We start from the raw sequence: 18,502 nt of genomic DNA, 5'->3' as shown, positions 1-18,502 counted from the left end.
TGGGTCCTGGGGAACTCTTATCAGTCATGGGGGAACCTAGAAGAAGGGTACAGGGGTCCCTAAAGGAGTCCTGGCGGGCTCTAGAGGGGCCCTGGGGGAAACTCCTAGGAGTCCAAGAGGGGAGGGGTTCTGGGGGTCCCCACTATGGTCCTGGGGGATCTGCAGAGGGGTCCTGGGAGTCTATAAATGGGTCTCAGTGGGTTCTAGAGGGGTCCTGGTTGTCCCATCTTGGGTGTCCTAAGCTCTTAGAGGGGTCCTGGAGGGACTTGGGGGGTGGGGGGTGGTCTTGGGACATCTAGAGATCCCCCAGGACTCTTCTAAAGGCCCCTGGACCTATCTGGAGCCCCCCAGTAGCCATCTAGGGCACTCAGGACCCCTGCACGGACCCCCAGCAACCTTCTAGAGGCCCCTAGAAACCTTCTAGGACCTCTCAAGACCCCTCTGGGACCATTTAGGGCCTTCTAAGACCACTCTTGGACCTGTGGAACCCCTCTAGATACGGTGATTAAGTGGCACGGCCTACATTTGAGGTGCAAACAAAATTGGTTTATTGAGTGAAAGTACAGAGCTTATACACTCTAATCTGCTTCATCGACATCTACCCTAGTAGATGTCCACTATGCTCCTTCTCATCACTTCGTAAGGATAAACACGAGAACTGCGGCCAGAGATGTACACCTTATCTCCTTGTTATGCTTTCTGCTTCTTCGCTTCTCGTGTACTTCATCGGTATCCTACCAGCACAGCTAATGATTCAAGGGCTTCAAGCTAGCTAGCAAGCTCTGTGCTTGCTACTAATACCGCGGGCGTACAAAGGCATCATCCGCTCATGCTGGCACATGCAAGGCAGTGGAGTCTTTAAGTCTGTACAAATTCAGGGGGGACAGTCTTGTCTCATCAGGTCCCCCAGGACCCTTTCAGGATGCCCAGGACTCCTCTAGAGACACCCAGGACCCTTCTAAAGGCCCCTGGATCTATCTAGAGCCCCACTCTACCCATTTAGGGCCCTCAGGACCCCCATAGGGACCCCTAGCACCCCTCTAGAGCCCCCTAGGATCATTCCAGGACCCATCTGGAGCCACCTAGGATCCCTCTAGGAGCCCCAGGACCCCTCCTGAGACCCCTTTAAAGCCTTCCAGAATCTCTAGGACCCCCAGGACCCCTCTAGAGCCCCACTGGGACTCCTTTAGGGCCTTCTAGGGTCCTTCTTGGACCTGTAGAACTGCTTTTGACACCCACAGGACCCCGCTAGGACCCTCTGGACCCCTCTTGTGTCCCACAGGACTCCTTTAGGGCCTTCCAGGACCCCTCTAGGGGGACACAGCATCCCTCAAGGACCCCCAGGACCCCACTAGAGCCCCCTAGGTCCCCTTTTGAACTCACAGGACCTTCTAGATCCCCCTAGGACCGTCCTAGGGCCTTCCAGGACTCACCTTGGGCCCACAGGACTCCTCAGGACTTGGTCTTTCAGGACCCCACTAGAGGCCCCCAGAAACCCTCAGGAACCCTCTAGAGCCTCTCAGAACCATTATAGGACTCCCAGGACCTCTTGAGAGCCCACTGGGACCCCTTTAAGGCCTTCCAGAACTCCTTTAAGAGTCCCAGAACCCCTCTAGAGCAATCTGGGTCCCCGTTAAGGCCTTCCAGGACCCTTCTAGGACCCCCAGGACCCCTCTAGAGACCACCACGACCCTTCTAGGACCACCTGGGACCCCTCTAAAGGCCCGCAGACCTATCTAGAGTTTCCCTGCACCCATCTAGGGACCTCGGGAACCCTGTGGGCACCTCCAGCACGACTCTCGAGCCAACTAGGAGCAGCCTAGGACACCAAAGACCCCACCTACTGCCTGCCAGGACCCCTCTAGGACCCTTATCGGTGACCCGCACCCTCAGACCACACCTCCTTCCCCTAAAACCCCGCCCCTTCCCCAACCAGTTCTCTCATTGGTGCTCTGCAGCCCCAGGACACGCCCGCTCCCTGACAACCCCCGCCCCTGATCCTTTCAGGTCACGCCCCATTTCCACCTCTGCTCTCTCATTGGTTCCCCGCGCCCTCAAGCCACGCCCCCGGCCTTAAGTAGAGTCACGTGACTCAGCAGCCAGCTAAGGAGCTATGCGGCTAAACGATGTGGCTACTGGGCTACTAGATGGGGCTACCAGGCTGGGCTGGGGACCCCGGAGAGGGCTACCGTGCTGCTGGATGGGGCTACCAGACTAGGGCATGGGGCAACGGGGCTACTAGGTGGAGATAAGGCTACTGAGAGGGGGCTACTGGGTGGGGAGAGAGGGCTACTGGTCCACCGAGGGGGCTGGTGGCAGGGCAGGACACTGAGTTAGCAGAGGATGCTCCTGGTCTGCTGTGAGGGATGGGGGCTACTGGGATAGCGGAGGCGGCTGCTGTGGGTGGAAGTGGGGCTACTGAGCCCGGGGAACTGGTAGCCTGGTGGGGCCGCTGCTCACCCCTGTTTTCTCCCCCTCCCAGGACGCCAAAAGGCATCGTGAGTGGCAGCCACGTCCCAGGCCGGTGAGCAAGGGGTGGGTAATGTTCTCCCCATACTGTCCCCGACCCCCCAATATTGCCCCCAATGCCCCCCGAGCCCCGTACTGTCCCCAAAACCTCCCCTGGACTCATTCCCCCCCCCATACTGTCCCCAATTCCCTCCCTGCTCCAAATGTCCCTCCTCCATTGTGTGTCCCTAACATCCTCCCTATGTCCATGGCACCTCCTTTGTCCCCAAATCTCCCACACTGTCCCTCACGCCCCACGTACTGTCCCCAACCTCCCCATGTTGACCTAATGTCCTCCCCGCCCCGATATTCCCCCCTTTGTGGTATCCCCAGACTCCCCCATGTCCCTGACCCTCAACGTCCTCATACATCCCCTCCCAGCCCCAAATGTCCCCAAGCCCCCGTTTGGTGTCCCTGACCCCTCTTGTCACCCCAGGTGACTCCCTGCGGTGGTGGCCGCCCCCTTCCGCCCCAAACTTCAGGGTCGGTGAGTGCTGCGAGAGGAACCACCAGCCTGGGACAGGAGCTCCGGGTTCTCTGCCAGGACCTGGCCACCACCCAGCAGGAGGTCCAGGAGCAGCAATGCCAGGAGAGGGACCTCTGGCACGGGCTGTGGTGAGCCCGGCATCACCCACCCAGTGGGGTGGAAGAAGACCTTGGAGGTCATCGGGGCCAACCCTGTCACAGCCAACCCCCAACCAGGTCCCTCAGCCCCTTCCTGGGTTCTCCAGACCCTTCCCAGCATCTCAATGTCACCTTCTGAACCCCAAACCAGCTTCCTGAGCCCCCAGATCCCCTTATGAACTTCAAAACCAGCTCCCTGACCCCTCAAGTCCCCTTGAGAACCACATAATCACCTCCTGAACCTCCAAATCCCTCTCCGGGACCATCCCACACCACCTCCTGAACCCCCAAGTCCCCCATGAACCTCAAAACCAGCTCCTTGACCCCCCAAGAGCTCCCAAACCAGCTCCCTGACCCCCAAAATCTGCTTGAAAGGCCCCAAATCGCCCCCTAAACCTCTAAATCTCCCTCCGAGACCTCCCTGAATCCCCCCTGAACCCTCAAACCAGCTCCCTAACCCCCCAAATCCTGGTCAGTGGAGTGCAGGGATGGATGGGGAGGCTGGAGGGTCCTAGGGGAGCAGATCTGGGGATGGGGACACAGCTTTGAGGTGAGGGGACGTTGGGGGAGGGAGGTAGTGGGTCTGAGTGGGCATCCTGGAGTGAAGGGAAAGGGGGTGCAGGGGGTCCCTGGGGTCAAAGACCCCCTATCCCTTGGACTCTCTCCATCCATGAGCACTGGGAGCTCCCCAGGCACAGGCACCCCCTTGCACCTCTTTGTCCTGGGCCTGGGGACCCCCTGCACCTCCTTTCATGAGCTCAGGGACCCCTTACACCCCCCGTCCCCCTGCACCTCCTGTCCTGGGCCCAGGGACCCCCTGCACCCCCTTTCATGAGCTCAGGGATGCTCCTTCACCCCCTGTCCTGTGCTCAGGGACCCCTCTGTCCTGGGGTATTTAAAAGACGAGTGGATGAGATACTCAGGGGCATGGTTTAGTGGTTGATAGGAATGGTTGGACTCGGTGATCCTGGAGGTCTTTTCCAACCTTGTGATTCTGTAATCCCAAGGGATTTCTGAGCCTTGGGATGGCTGGTGAAAGGACCAGGTGTGCAGGGAGTGTCTCCTTCTCTCCTTTCAGTAGCAGAGAAGCATGGATTTGTTAAAAGTGAGTATTCAGATCCAAGAATGCTGATCTGAACCTTTAGATCCAAACAAGGTACTTTTTATTAATTGAGATGTGGTGGATTAATGTGCACGGGCTCAGCTTTCATTTCAGGCTAAGACCAAGTTTATCGTTACAAGCTCATATTTATACCTTACTAAAAGTGTCAACACCGGTCCCACAAGTCCTTCATAAAAATTTCCACAGCATGTTCTTCTCCTTCCAAGCTCCTCGTGACCACTGTTACTGTTTTTGTGCCTTCTTCGTTTTGCCACCAATGTTGATTATTCTCAGGCTGGTGGCTCGCTGGATATCAAACGCTCTGCACTCCTGCTCCCAACAACACTTGTGGCTATTTCTTGCTGACCATCTCTTCTGACATTTAGATATATGTAATTAAAACTGAACTCGTTATTTATTTGCATTTTTAAAGCAGATTATGAACTTAAATTCAATTTGAATCAAGTAAAGTAAATTTAACAAAGGATGCTAGTAGAATAGAATTATTTTATCACATGAAGAAAGGCAAGATAAACAACTCTTGTAAATCATCAGAAGTAGTATTCCTGCTGGTAAATTCCTAAAGGGAGTTCTATACGTTGTTTTGAAGAGCATGTGTAAGAGCAACACAGAAAAATTAGAAAGTCTAGAATGAAATGAGACACAATTAAAAAAAAAACCCAAAACCACAAAAAGCTTAAAAATGAAAGTGCAAGAAGACCATCTGAGGAACCTGAACATATCTAAGTCTATGGGACCTGATAAGATGCGTTCCAGAGTCCTGAGGGAATCGGCAGATGTGGTGGCCGAGCCACTCTGTATGATGTTTGAAAGCTCATGGCAGTCGGGATAAGTCCCTGGTGACTGGAAGAAGGGGAACCTTGTGCCCATTTTTAATTAGGGTAGAAAAGATGACCCTGGGAACTACTGACCTGTCAGCCTCACCTCTGTGCCTGGGAACCCATGGAACAGATCCTCCTAGAAGCTCTGCTAGAGCACATGGAGAACAGGGAGGTGATTAACGGCAGCCAGCACGGCTTCACCAGGGGCAAATCCTGTCTGACCAATTTAGTGGCTTTCTCTGATGGCGTAACTGCAGCAGTGGACACAGATAAAGCGACAGATGTGATCTTTCTGGACTTCTGTAAAGCCTTTGACACGATCCCCCACAACATCCTTTCTCTAAATTGGAGAGGTATGGATTTGATGGGTGGACAGTTCGGTGGATAAGAAACCGGTTGGATGGTCATATTCAAAGAGTAGTGGTCAATGGCTCCAAGTCCACATGGAGATCAGTGACGAGTGGTGTCCTTCAGGGGTCCATACTGGGACCTGTGCTGTTCAGTATCTTTATCAATGATATGGACAGCGAGATTGAGGGCACCGTCAGCAAGTTTGGAGGTGACACCAAGCTGAGGGGTGCAGTTGCCAGAGTGGAAGGATGGGATGTCATCCAGAGGGACCTGGACAGGCTGGAGAAGTGGGGATGGGAGAACCTTATGGGGTTCAACAAAGCAAAGGGCAATGTCTTGTGCCTGGGTCGGGGCAATCCTGATTTTCAGTAGATATTGGGGGATGATGGGATTGAGAGCAGCCCTGCAGAGAAGGACTTGGGATGCTGGTTGATGAGAAGCTCGACATGAGCCGGCAACATGTGTGCTCGCAGCCCAGAAACCAACCGTGTCCTGGGCTGCATCCAAAGCAGCGCAGCCAGCAGGGAGGGAGGGGATTCTGCCCCTCTGCTCCTCTCCTGTGAGACCTCATCTGGAATACTGTGTCCAGTTCTGGAATCCTCAATATAAGAAGGAGATGGAGCTGTTGGAATGGGTACAGAGGAGGCTACAAAGATGATCTGAGGGCTGGAGCACCTCCTGTACGAGGACAGGCTGAGAGAGTTGGGCTTGTTCAGCCTGGAGAAGAGAAGGCTCTGAGGAGATTTATGGCGATCTTCCAGTACCTGAAGGGGCTCCAGGAAAGCTGGAGAAGGGCTGTTCACGAAGGCTTGTGGTGATAGGATGAGGGGGAGCGGGGATAAACTGGAGAGGGCCAGATTTAGACTGGACTTTAGGAAGAATTTCTTCCCCATGAGAGTGGGGAGGCCCTGCCCCAGGTTGCCCAGGGAAGTTCGTGGCTGCCCCATTCCTGGAGGTGTCCAAGGCCAGGTTGGATGGCCTTGGAGCCCCTGACCCAGTGGGAGGTCCCTGCCCATGGCAGGGGTGGAGCTGGATGGCTTCGAGGTCTCTTCCACCCCAAACCTTTAGTACAGGGGCTTCAGCCCCAGCTTACACTGCCCGGTTTCAAGATGGCGGCGCGCGGCTTCGTCGTACGGCAATGCGCATGTGCGCCCCCTCCCTGCTTTTCCCTTTCCGCCCTGCCCCAACAGGAAGCGCCATCCTGCGCTGTTGTTTCCGGTTCCGGGCCGGCGGCGGCGGCCGAGGCCGGGGGAACCGGGGCTGCAGTTCGTGAGCTCGCGGGGCGGCGCGGAGCGGAGCGCGGAGGGACCGCGGCAGGTATGGGCCCGCCTCCCCCGGGCCGGGGGGCAGCGGGGCCCGGTTGGTGGGGGGGGCGATAGCGAGCCTCGCCGGACGGCCCTGCCGCCCCGCCCCCACCCGGGCGGGAACGGGAACCGGAGGGGGGGGACCGCGGAGGGGTTGTGGCCAGCGCGCAGGCGCTGTGGGACCCACCGGGGGCGGCCCCTGTATGGACGGGGGTTCTCTCACCCTCCCCTGGGGCCACCCCGGAATCCCCGTGCGGATCCCGAGTGGGGATCACAGCCACCCCCTCCCGGGACGCCCCTCTGCCCCCATGTCACCCCCGCCTCCCCTGTGTGCCCCCCCTCCTCAGTGACACCTCTTACAAAGAGGGTTCATCCCCTCCAAGAACCCCTCACTTCGTGATGCCCTCTCACCTCATCACCCCTTCCGGCAGCCCCCACCCCAGGGTCCCCTCCTGCCCCCTTGTCACCCTCTTCCCACCTCCCTCTTTTCTCCCTGTGCCCCCCGCGTCTCCCCTCATTCTCCCACCCCCTTCCCCCCTCCTGCAGGGCCCACCTCTACCCCATATCCCCCCTTCCCCTCATCCCCCCCGATCATCACCCCCTGAGACTCCCCACCAGGATCCCCTCCTGCCCCCTTGTCACCTCTCTCTTTTCTCCCTATGCCCCCCATTCTCTCACCTCCTTCCCACACCTGCAGGGCCCCCTCCACCTCTTAATCCCCCCTCCCCTTAATCGCCCCTCCCTTCTTCCAGGTGAAGACCTGCCCCCCCTCACCTCGGCAGGGCCCCCCCATCACCCCCCTGCGACTCCCCACCCTAGGGTCCTCTCCTGCCCCCTGGCATCTCCTTCACACCTCCCTCTCTTCTCCCTGTGCCCCACAAGTCACCCCGTTCCTGCCCCTGCAGGGCCCCCGTGCCCCGTAACACCCCCCCCCCCTTCCTGCAGGCAAAGACCTGGCCCTCCACCCCCTTCCCAGCCCTGCAGGCCCCCCTCCCCATAACCCCCTGCCCCATAATCCCCCTTCGCTTCTTGCAGACAAAAACCTGCCCCCCCCCTGCCCCTGCAGGCCCCCCCTGCGCCGTAACCCCCCCTCCCTATTTTCAGGCAAAGACCTGGGCCCCGATGACCCATAACCTCCCCTATCCATATCCCCTCCTGCCCCATAACCCCCCCTCCCTTCCCACAGGCGAAGACCCAAGGGCGACGCCGTTGTCCCCCCACGCGGGCACCGGGGATGCGCCCCCTGTAAGCGGCAGCGGTGGGGGCGGCGGCCGCCCCCCCCCCCAGGGGCTGAGGAAGGAGCCCGTGGTCAAGATGTCGGCGAAGTGGCGGGTACTGGATGAACCCGGCAAAACATAAAATCCATTAACCTGAAACCCTCCTTTCTATCGTTAAAAACGCGCTGTTCCTGGGCGAGCGTTAAGGCCAAGGAACTGTCGCAATCCGTTTGTCGAGGACAGACAGACAGACAGACACAAGATGGCTCAGGTAATGAGCCCCAATTTTCCCACCCGTTCCCCGAGCTCTCCGAAGCCCAGCAGGGAGGGGGAAGCGCGCGCCCGGCGTGGTTCCCCTCCGCGGCGTCCCCGCAGCGTGTCCTGCCAGGCATCGCCCGACCTCTCCCGGTAGCCGTTAGGGCCCTCGTGACGGGGCCCCCACCACAAAAAGGGGGGGGTTTGATTTGTTTGGTGTGTTTTGGGGTGCGGGGAGGGGGTCGTAGGGAGGGGGGGCCGCCGGGGGGGTGCTGGAGCAGGGCCCCTCTCCGCTCTCCGCAGGCGAGCCTGCTGGCCTGCGAGGGCCTCTCCGGCGTCTGCCTCGTCCCCACCCTGGCCAGCAAGAAGATGATGCCCAAGCAGAGCGCCAAGGCGGGCGAGAGCTGCGACCGGGGCGGCAGCCCTGACGTGCTGGTACGGGCACCGCCATGAGCCACATCTGCACTGCCCTCCGCTCCGCTTCCCCCCCATTGCTGCCATTTTCTTTCCTTTAATGCCACCTTCTCGCCTTTTAATGTCACGTTCCCATCTTTTAATGTCACTTTTCCATCTTTTAATGCCATTTTCCCTCCTTATTTCCAATATTCCCTCCTTTAATTCCGATATTCCCTCCTTTAATTCCAATTTTCTTTAATTCCAATTTCCCTCTCTTAATTCTGATTTATCCCCTTCTGATGCCATTTCCCCCTCTGCTGATGCCTTTTCCCCCTCTGTTGATGCCATCTTCCCTCCCTTAATTCCAGTTTCCCCTCCCCATTGATGCCAGTTTCCCCATCGATGCTGTTTTCCCTCCCTTAATTCCGATTTTCCCCCTCTAATGCCATTTTCCCTTGCTTCACTCCATTTTTCCTCTTTATCTTGAAGTTTTCCTTCTTTATCTTGAAGTTTTCCTTCTTTATCTTGAAGTTTTCCTTCTTTAATTCCACTTCTCCCTCCTTCGATTCTATTTTCCTCCCTTTAGTTTGATTTCATTCTCCTTTAATCCCATTTTCCCTCCATTCCTTCCTAGAGCTCTGCTTTTCGCCCCTCGAGCTCCACTTTTCCCCCTCAAGCTCCACTTTTTGCTCCTTTAATTTGATTTTCGCCCCTCAAGCTCCGCTTTTCCCCCTCAAGCTCCACTTTTTGCTCCTTTAATTTGATTTTAGCCCCTCGAGCTCCCCTTTTTACCCCTCGAGCTTCACTTTTTGCTCCTTTAATTTGATTTTCACCCCTCAAGCGCTGCTTTTTGCTGTCGAGTTCCACTTTTCCCCCTTGAGCTCCAATTTTTTCTCCTTTAATTTGATTTTCGCCCCTTGAGCTCTGCTTTTTGCCCCTGGAGCTCTGCTTTTTGCTCCTTTAATTCGATTTTTCCCCCTCTAATCCCATTTTGGCACCTCTAATGCCCCTATCTCTGCAGGCGCTGCGTCAGGATGAGAAGCCGCGCAGCCGCAAGGAGGACGAGACGCCCGAGGCCTCACAGCCCAAGAAATCCATTAAGAAGGCAGGTCGGGGGTGCGGTTTGGGCAGGGATCGGGCATGGTTTGGGTGGGATCGGGTGCGGTTTGGGCACAACCGGCGCATCTCACCCTCCCTCCCTCCCTCCCCGTGCCAGCGCCGCAAGCGGGTGGCAGGCGCCGAGGGACCCAGCCGCTCCTCCCGGAGAGGATCCCGCCTCGGCAGCCAGGTTTGCCGCCCCGCAGGAGAAGGAGGAGGAGGAGGAGGACGCTTCCCGCGGCTCTGGCAGGCGCAGGGTGGCGGGGAGGGGGCCCCAGGGAGGGGCAGGCGGTGCCCCCTCCCCGCTGACGGGGGTCTCTGCCCCCCCCTAGGTGATGGTGATCAAACGGAACGGCTCCTTCCAGCTCAGCATTCCCAAGAACTTCATCTGCGAGCACTGCTTCGGCGCCTTCCGCAGCAGCTACCATCTCAAGAGACACATCCTCATCCACACTGGTACACCACTTTCCCCTCCTTTAATGCCATCTTCCTTCCTTTTAATTCCCATTTCCGCCCTCCTTTTAATTCCCATTTCCGCCCTCCTTTTAATTCCCATTTCCGCCCTCCTTTTAATTCCCATTTCCCTCCTCCTTTTAATTCCCATTTCCCCCCTCCTTTTAATTCCCATTTCCCCCCTCCTTTTAATTCCCATTTCCCCCCTCCTTTTAATTCCCATTTCCCCCCTCCTTTTAATTCCCATTTCCCCCCTCCTTTTAATTCCCATTTCCCCCCTCCTTTTAATTCCCATTTCCCCCCTCCTTTTAATTCCCATTTCCCCCCTCCTTTTAATTCCCATTTCCCCCCTCCTTTTAATTCCCATTTCCCCCCTCCTTTTAATTCGTTTCCCCTGTCCTTTTAATTCCCATTTCCCCTCTTTAATGCCGTTTTATTGGCATTGGTGCCTTCTGTTGAGTGCAGAAGGGAGTGAGCACACGATGTAGGAGGGGGGGTCCTTGAGATGGAGGGGGTCTGAGAATGGGGATGGGGTTTAGGGTCCCTGGCGATGCCTCAAGAGACACATCCTCATCCACACCGGTACCCGACTTCGTTAGCAGCTCCCCTAACGAGTTTTAATTACCCCCTACCCCCCCCCCCCCAGGTGAGAAGCCCTTTGAATGCGACGTCTGCGACATGCGCTTCATCCAGAAATACCACCTGGAGCGCCACAAGCGCGTCCACAGCGGCGAGAAACCCTACCAGTGCGAGCGCTGCATGCAGGTACTGCTCGGGGGGGGCAAATCCATGGGAGAATCCCCCACAACATCCTTCTCTCTCAATCAGAGAGAGATGAATTCGATGGGTGGATTGTTCGGTGGATAAGAAACTGGTTGGATGGTCATATTCAAAGAGTAGTGGTCAATGGTTCCAAGTCCAGATGGGGATCCGTGATCAGTGGTGTCCCTCAGGGGTCTGTACTGGGACCAGTTCTGTTTAATATCTTTATCAATGATATGGACAGCGAGATCGAGGGCACCGTCATCAAGGTCATGTTTGGACGTGACACCAAGCTGAGGGGTGTAGTTGCCACAGTGGAAGGATGGGATGTCATCCAGAGGGACCTGGACAGCTGGTGAAGTGGGGCTGTGAGAACCTCATGAGGTTCAACAAGGCCAAGGGCAAGGTCCTGCACCTGGGTCGGGGCATGAGCCGGCAACGTGTGCTCGCAGCCCAGAAACCAACCGTGTCCTGGGCTGCATCCAAAGCAGCGCAGCCAGCAGGGAGGGAGGGGATTCTGCCCCTCTGCTCCTCTCTTGTGAGACCTTACCTGGAATACTGTGTCCAGTTCTGGAATCCTCAACATAAGAAGGAGATGGAGCTGTTGGAATGGGTACAGAGGAGGCTACAAAGATGATCTGAGGGCTGGAGCACCTCCTGTACCAGGACAGGCTGAGAGAGTTGGGGTTGTTCAGCCTGGAGAAGAGAAGGCTCTGAGGAGATCTTATGGCGACCTTCCAGTACCGGAAGGGGCTCCAGGAAAGCTGGATAAGGGCTGTTCACGAAGGCTTGTGGTGATAGGATGAGGGGGAGCGGGGATAAACTGGAGAGGGGCAGATTTAGACTGGACTTTAGGAAGAATTTCTTCCCCATGAGGGTGGGGAGGCCCTGCCCCAGGTTGCCCAGGGAAGTTGTAGCTGCCCCATTCCTGGAGGTGTTCAAGGCCAGGTTGGATGGGCCTTGGAGCCCCTGACCCAGTGGGAGATGTCTGCCCATGGCTGGGGGTTAGAACTGGATGATCTTTAAGGTCCTTTCCAACCTGAACCATTCTATGATTCTGTGACATCCCCCCCAGGCTCTCCTGACCCCCCCTTCCTCTCCGCAGAGCTTCTCCCGCACAGATCGGCTCCTCAGACACAAACGAATGTGCCAAGGTTGCCAAACCAAGACCCCCGACTCCCAGCTGTTGCTTTAGGAGCCAAGCAGAGCCCGGAATGCTGACGGCAGCTGTCGGGGAGGGGGGGGAACTTTTTTCCTTCCCCCGCCTTGTGCTTTTCCTCCTCTTTCTCCGGTTTTCCTGGATTTCCCCCCCAATTCTGGCTCCGATTTCCAGCCAACGGCACTGGACACAACTTGGCAGCCAAGACAGATAGACCCAGCAGGAGCTGCTGCCGAGAAAATTCCCTCTTCTTTACCATTCCCCCCACCATTTTATTACTATATCCCGCCCCCCCCTCCTCAGGAAAGTCTCCGAGCCAAGCCCCAGATGCTTTTTCGAGCTGGAGGGGGCCCTGCTGGGAAAATCCGCTTTCCAACCTGCTTTTGGAGCAGAAAAAGAGGAATTCTCAGTGCTGGCAGCATTGTGGCGGTGAGGGGGGGGCCCATCCTGGTTTGGCCGCCCCCTGTTTTACTGGTTCTTCATGAATTTTGGGAGGGGGGGTATCTTCTTTTTTTTGTGTGTATGTGTGTGTGGGGGGGCATGGAGACCTCTCCCCCCATCCATCTCCCAGCCCTGGAGGGGGTCCCCAGCTCCTTCCAATTCCACACTCTGGGAATGCTGGAGAAGACTGGAGGACCATTCTGTCATCCCCCCTGCCAAGAAAAGACAGACTGCTATGCTCCCTGGCTCATGCCAGTGGGGGGGTGCAAAGGGGCTGAATTTGGTGCCCCCCTCCCCGCTTTTGGCACCCTATTCCCATTCCAGCACTGCTGAGAGCCAGACTGGCACCACAGGGTGGGGGTGGGTTGTGCAGTCTCCGTTGATCCTACATGGGGACCGCCCCCAGTTTGGGATCCCCCCCCCCTATTTGGGAATTCCCCCCTCCAATTTGGGGATCCCCCTCACCCCCTATTTGGGGAATCCCTACCCCATTTTGCTGCCCCTCCAATAGGTGCTGCAGGAGAAGCTTCACCTTGGGCAGCTGAGTGCCACCCCCCCCCCCGCAAAATCTCTCTGGGATTTTGGGGCAGGGGGCCGGATGTGGATTTTTTTGGGGGGGGGGGGGGGGGCCTTCCCCATCATGAGAAAAACAGCAGGGGAGCTGAGTAAAACTGGGAGCGAAACTGGCTTTGCCAAACGGCAGCGGCTGCATCCTGCCCCGCGCTTGCTCCCCACGTTTCCCTTTTTTTTGGGGGGGTGGGGTGGATTTTGGTTGTATTTTTGGGGTTTAATACACTTATTTTGCTATGGGAGGGTGGGAGGAGGGGGCGGGGGGGGGCAGGGTGACTTTTAAACTGTAGTTTTTTCTAAGCTGTCCCCCCCCCCAGCCTGCTGCCCTCCTTTCCCCTCCCCATGTCGTCGTCCTCCCCCCGCCTTTAGGGTTTATTTAAATAAAAACTTGTCGGGTTTTTTTTCTTTTTATAACCCAGCTTGGCTTCTTAATGGTGGAGGGGGCTGGGATCTGATCCCCCCCCCCAGCACCCCAACACCTCCTGGACTCCCCCCAAGAACCTCCTGGGACCCCCCAGCACCTCCTCCCCTCTCTGCAGGCTTCCCCAGCCCCTCCCCAAAGCCATTTCCCCCACTTTTAATTCTGATTCCCCCACTTTTAATTCTGATTTCCCCCTTTTATTTCAGTTTCCCCCCTTTAATTTCAATTTCCCCCCTTTAGTTCCAATATCCCCCTTTTAATTCCAATTTCCCATCCTTTAATTCCAGTTCCCCATCCTTTAATGCCTTTTCGCTTCCTTTAATTCCAATTTTTCCCCCCTTTAATTGCCATTTCCCCCTTTAATTCCAATTATCCCCTCCATTAATGCCATTTCCCCCCTTTAATTCCAGATTATCCCCTCCTTTAGTACCATTTCCCCTCCTTTTATCCCAGTTCTTCCCCTCTTAATCCTGATTTTTCCCCTTAATCCTGAATTTTCCCCCTTTAATTCTGATTCCCCCTTTAATCTCAATTTTCCCCCTTTAATTCTGATCCTCCTTCAATTCCAGTTTTCCCCCCTTTAATTCCAATTTCCCCCCTTTAATTCTATTTTTCTCCTCCTTTAACGCCATTTCACCTCTTTTAATTTCCCCCCTTTAAATCCCATTTCCCCCTTTAAATCCCATTTCCCCCTTTAATCCCGATTTTCCCCTCTTTAATTCCAATTATCCCCTCCTTTAATGCTATTTCCCCCCTTTAATTCTGATTATCCCCTCCTTTAGTACCATTTCCCCTCCTTTAATGCCATTTCCCCTCCTTTAATGCCATTTCCCCTCCTTTAATGCCATTTCCCCTCCTTTAATGCCATTTCCCCCCCTTTAATTCTACTTTTCCCCTCTTTTAATTCTACTTTTCCCCTCCTTTAATTCCAGTTTCCCCTGCTTTAATGCCATTTTTCTCCTTTAATTCTAATTTTCCATCCTCTAATTCCAATTTTTTCTCCTTTAATTCGAATTTTTCCACCTCTAATTCCGTTATTCCTCTGGTATTTCGGATTGCCCTTGTTTTAATTCAGATTTTCCCCTCCTTTAATGCCCTTTTCCCTTCTTTTAATGACATTTGATTGGCATTGGGGCCTTTTATTGAGCGCGGGGAGGGGTGTTTAGGGATCCCTGGGGATGGGGGGAGTCCCCAGGGATGTGGGAGGGAGTCCAAGTGATGAGGAGCGGGTTTAGGCATCCCCAGGGATTTGGGGGGGGTTCCCAGGGATATGGGGGGGTCCCCAAGGATGGGGAAGGGATTTAGGAATCCCTGGGGATGGGGGGGGTCCCCAGAGATTATGGGAGGGGATCCAAGCGATGAGGAGGGGGTTTAGGCAACCCCAGAGATTGGGGGGGGTGGAGTTCCAGGAATATGGGGGGTCTCCAAGGATGGGGAGGGGATTTAGGGATCCCCAGTAATTAGGGGGGGTCTCCAAGGATGGGGAGGGGATTTAGGGATCCCCAGTAATTAGGGGGGGGTCTCCAAGGATGGGGAGGGGATTTAGGGATCCCCAGTAATTAGGGGGGGGGTCTCCAGGGATATGGGCAAGGACCCCCCCCCCCCCCCCTTTCAGCCAGGAGGTCACCCCAGGTTGTGGGGAGGGGGTCCTGGGGCGGGGGGACAGGGGAGTCCCTGTGTCCCAGCATTCCTGAGAGGTGGACGACGTGGGGGTCCCTGGGGTCCAGCATCCCGAGTGGGGAGAGGTCCCATGGTCCTGGGGGGGGACATGGGGATCCTTGGGTCCCAGCATCCTGGGGGGGGCGATATGGGGGTCCCTTGGGGTCCAGCATCCCGGGGTGGGGGGGGAAAATGGGGGTCTTAGCATCCTGGGATGGGGGACATGGGGGTCCCTGGGTCCCAGCATCCTGGGGGGGTGATATGGGGGTCCCTTGGGGTCCAGCATCCCGGGGTGGGGGCCCATCATGGGACAGAACCCATGGTGGGTCGAGGACCCGTGGTGGGACACTTGGTGGGATGGGAAACCATGGTGGGATGGGAACCCATGGTGGGACAGAAACCTGTGGTGGGATGGGAACCCATGGTGGGACAGAAACCATGGTGGGATGGGAACCCATGGTGGGACAGGAACCTGTGGTGGAACAGAACCTATGTTGGGACAGGAATCCATGATGGGACACTTGGTGGGATGGGAACTTATAGTAGGACAGGAACCCATGGGGCACTTGGTGGGATGGGTTCCCGTGGTGGGACAGAAGCCATGGTGGGACAGGAACCCATGGTGGGATGGGAACCCGTGGTGGGATGGGAGCCCGTGGTGGGACGAGGAACCACGGGACACTTGGTGGGATGTGGATGGGACCCCCCAGGGACAGGAACGAGGAGGAGCCCCCCAGTATGGCCACCATCCCCCAGGTCCCCCCAACCTGTGTCCTTATGCCCCTGTTCACCTGCCCCCTGGGTCCTCCTTATTCCCTTGTCCCCCCCCCCCCATACCTCCCTCCTCAGAGCAGCCCCCCATGTCCCTATCCCTCCTGTCCCCATGCCCTCCCCCGTCCCCCCCTCCTCAGAGCAGCCGCATGTATCCCTGTCCCCCCCATGTGTGCCCCCCCCCCCCCCCGCAAAGCAGCCCCCCATGTCCCTGTTCCCCCCATGTCTTCCCCCGGCCCCCCCCCTGCAGAGCAGCCCCTGGTGCCTTTGGCAGCTGCTGCAGGGGGAGCGGGTGCTGTTGAGGGATGGGGGGGCTGCACCCCAGGGACCCCCCCCCCCCCCCGCCGAGACCTCGCACTCACAGCGCCAGCCCCTGCAGCCATTGGGGCACCTGTGGGGCACGGTCAGACCCACAGAGCCCCCCCCCCCCCCGGACCCACAGAGTCCCCTGCCTTGCCCCATAGAGCCATACCCCATAGACCCCACTCTGACCCACAGAACCCCTCCAGCCCCATAGACCCTCCCTCTGCCCCACAGAGACACCCCCCCCCCCCGCCCCATAGAGCCCCCCCACCCAACAGGGCCTTCTAGGACCCATCTAAGACCCTCTGGATCTCTCTAGAGCCCCCTGGAGCCTCTTTCGAGCATTCTAGGACCCATGTAAGATCCTCTGGACCCCTCTAGTGGTTCATGGGACCCCTTTAAGGCCTTCCAGGACCCCTCTAGGACCCCCAGGACCCCGCTAGAGCGCTTTGAGACCACTTTAAAGCCTTCCAGGACCACTCTAAGACAACCAGGTCTAAGAGGGGTCCTGTAGGTCTTGAAAAACATCCTGCAAGTCCAAAGGGGTCTGGCAAAGAGCTGCCACCACCTCCATGTTGCAGCTTGGCTGAACTTCTGCTCCTTCTTGGGCCCCTGGCAGTTCTGCCTGCCTTCCCTGCATTATGGTCTGACAGCTGAGGGACCTCGGCTGTATCCCTAGAGTGGGAGTCTGGGTGCCACAGGGTCTTGTCTGTGCCCCCAGGGTTGGGGGACCCCGGCTGTGTTCCTGGGGTGCTGCACCGGCAGCAGAAACCCCCTCTGGTCTGAAGGAGCACCTGCCCCGCTTCTCAGGGCCCAGCGCTGAGCGCGCCCTCGGCCATGGGGCGGGACATGCAGTGAATCCCAGAATCACCAGGTTGGAAAGGACCCACTGGATCATGGAGTCCAACCATTCCTAACACTCCCTAAACCATGGCCCTCAGCACTTCATCCACCCGTTCCTTAAACACCTCCAGGGAAGGCGAATCGACCCCCTCCCTGGGCAGCTGCTCCAGTGCCCAATGACTCTTTCTGTGAAGAATTTTTTTCTGATATCCATTCTGACCCTCCCCTGACGGAGCTTCAGGCCATTCCCTCTTGTCCTGTCCTCTGTCACTTGGGAGAAGAGCCCAGCGCCCTCCTCTCCACACCCTCCTTTCAGGCAGTTGTGGAGAGCAATAAGGTCTCCCCTCAGCCTCCTCTTCTCCAGCCTAAACACCCCCAGCTCTCTCAGCCGCTCCTCGTCAGACGTTCTCCAGCCCCCTCAGCAGCTTCGTTGCTCTTCTCTGGACACACTCCAGAGCCTCAACATCCTTCTCGTGGTGAGGGGCCCAGAACTGAACACAGTACTTATGGTGCGGTCTCACCAGTGCTGAGTACAGAGGGAGAATCCCCTCCCTGGCCCTGCTGGTGACCCCATTTCTGATCCAAGCCAAGATGCCGTTGGCCTTCTTGGCCCCCTGGGCACACTGCTGGCTCATGTTCAGTCGGCTGTCAACCATCACCCCCAGGTCCTTCTCCTCCGTGCAGCTCTCCAGCCACTCTTCCCCCAGTCTGTAGCTGCACAGGGTTGTTGTGCCCCAAGTGCAGGACCCGGCATTTGGCCTTGTTGAACCTCATGCCATTGGCCTCAGCCCAGCAGTCCAGCCTGTTAAGATCCCTTTGCAGAGCCTCCCTACCCTCCAGCAGATCCACACTTCCTCCCAGCTTAGTGTCATCCGCAAACTTGCTGAGGGTGCACTCAATGCCTTCATCCAGGTCATTGATAAAGACATTGAACAGAGCTGGACCAGTACCGAGCCCTGAGGAACTCCACTTGTGACTGGCCTCCAGCTGGAGTTAACTCCATTGACCACCACTCTCTGGGCCATCCAACCAGTTTTCAACCCAGGAGAGTGTGCGCCTGTCCAGGCCGGAGGCTGACAGTGTCTGAAGCAGAATGCTGTGAGAAACTGTGTCAAAGGCTTTACTGAAGTCCAAGAAGACTCCATCCACAGCCTTTCCCCCATCCAGTAGTTGAGTGATTTTGTCATAGAAGGTGATCAGGTTAGTTTGGCAAGATCTGCCTTTTGTAAACCCGTGTTGACTGGGCCTGATCACCCGGTTCTCTTGCGTGTGCTTCATGATAGCACTCAAGATCACCTGTTCCATGACTTTCCCTGGCACTGAGGTCAGACTGACAGGCCTGTAGTTTCCCGGATCCTCTCTGCAACCCTTCTTGTAGATGGGCACAACATCAGCCAGCCTCCAGTCTAGTGGAACTTCCCCA

The 18,502-nt window shown here is 56.8% G+C and overlaps 1 protein-coding gene across 3 annotated transcripts; it reads left to right on the top strand.

The window, feature by feature from the left end:
• The first annotated feature begins 6,618 nt into the window (after positions 1-6,618).
• ZNF740 (zinc finger protein 740) lies at positions 6,619-13,311 on the top strand. 3 transcript variants are annotated; one of them, XM_054051463.1, is made up of 8 exons: positions 6,619-6,744; positions 7,918-8,063; positions 8,507-8,638; positions 9,621-9,704; positions 9,816-9,887; positions 10,030-10,153; positions 10,797-10,915; positions 12,018-13,311. In XM_054051463.1, exons 2-8 carry the CDS (start codon positions 8,046-8,048, stop codon positions 12,105-12,107), a joined length of 639 nt encoding a protein of 212 aa, XP_053907438.1. In that variant the 5' UTR covers positions 6,619-6,744; positions 7,918-8,045; the 3' UTR covers positions 12,108-13,311. The 3 variants fall into 3 exon arrangements, with proteins under 3 accessions (XP_053907438.1, XP_053907440.1, XP_053907439.1); XM_054051465.1 differs by lacking the exon at positions 9,816-9,887; XM_054051464.1 differs by lacking the exon at positions 6,619-6,744 and having other exon boundaries at positions 7,925-8,219.
• The last annotated feature ends 5,191 nt before the right edge of the window (positions 13,312-18,502 follow it).

The sequence above is a fragment of the Cuculus canorus genome, chromosome 29, assembly GCF_017976375.1.
Source record: "Cuculus canorus isolate bCucCan1 chromosome 29, bCucCan1.pri, whole genome shotgun sequence".
NCBI classification, from domain to species: Eukaryota; Metazoa; Chordata; class Aves; order Cuculiformes; family Cuculidae; genus Cuculus; species Cuculus canorus.
Note: the sequence above shows the minus strand (reverse complement) of the source record. Positions and strands in the feature narration are given on the sequence as shown.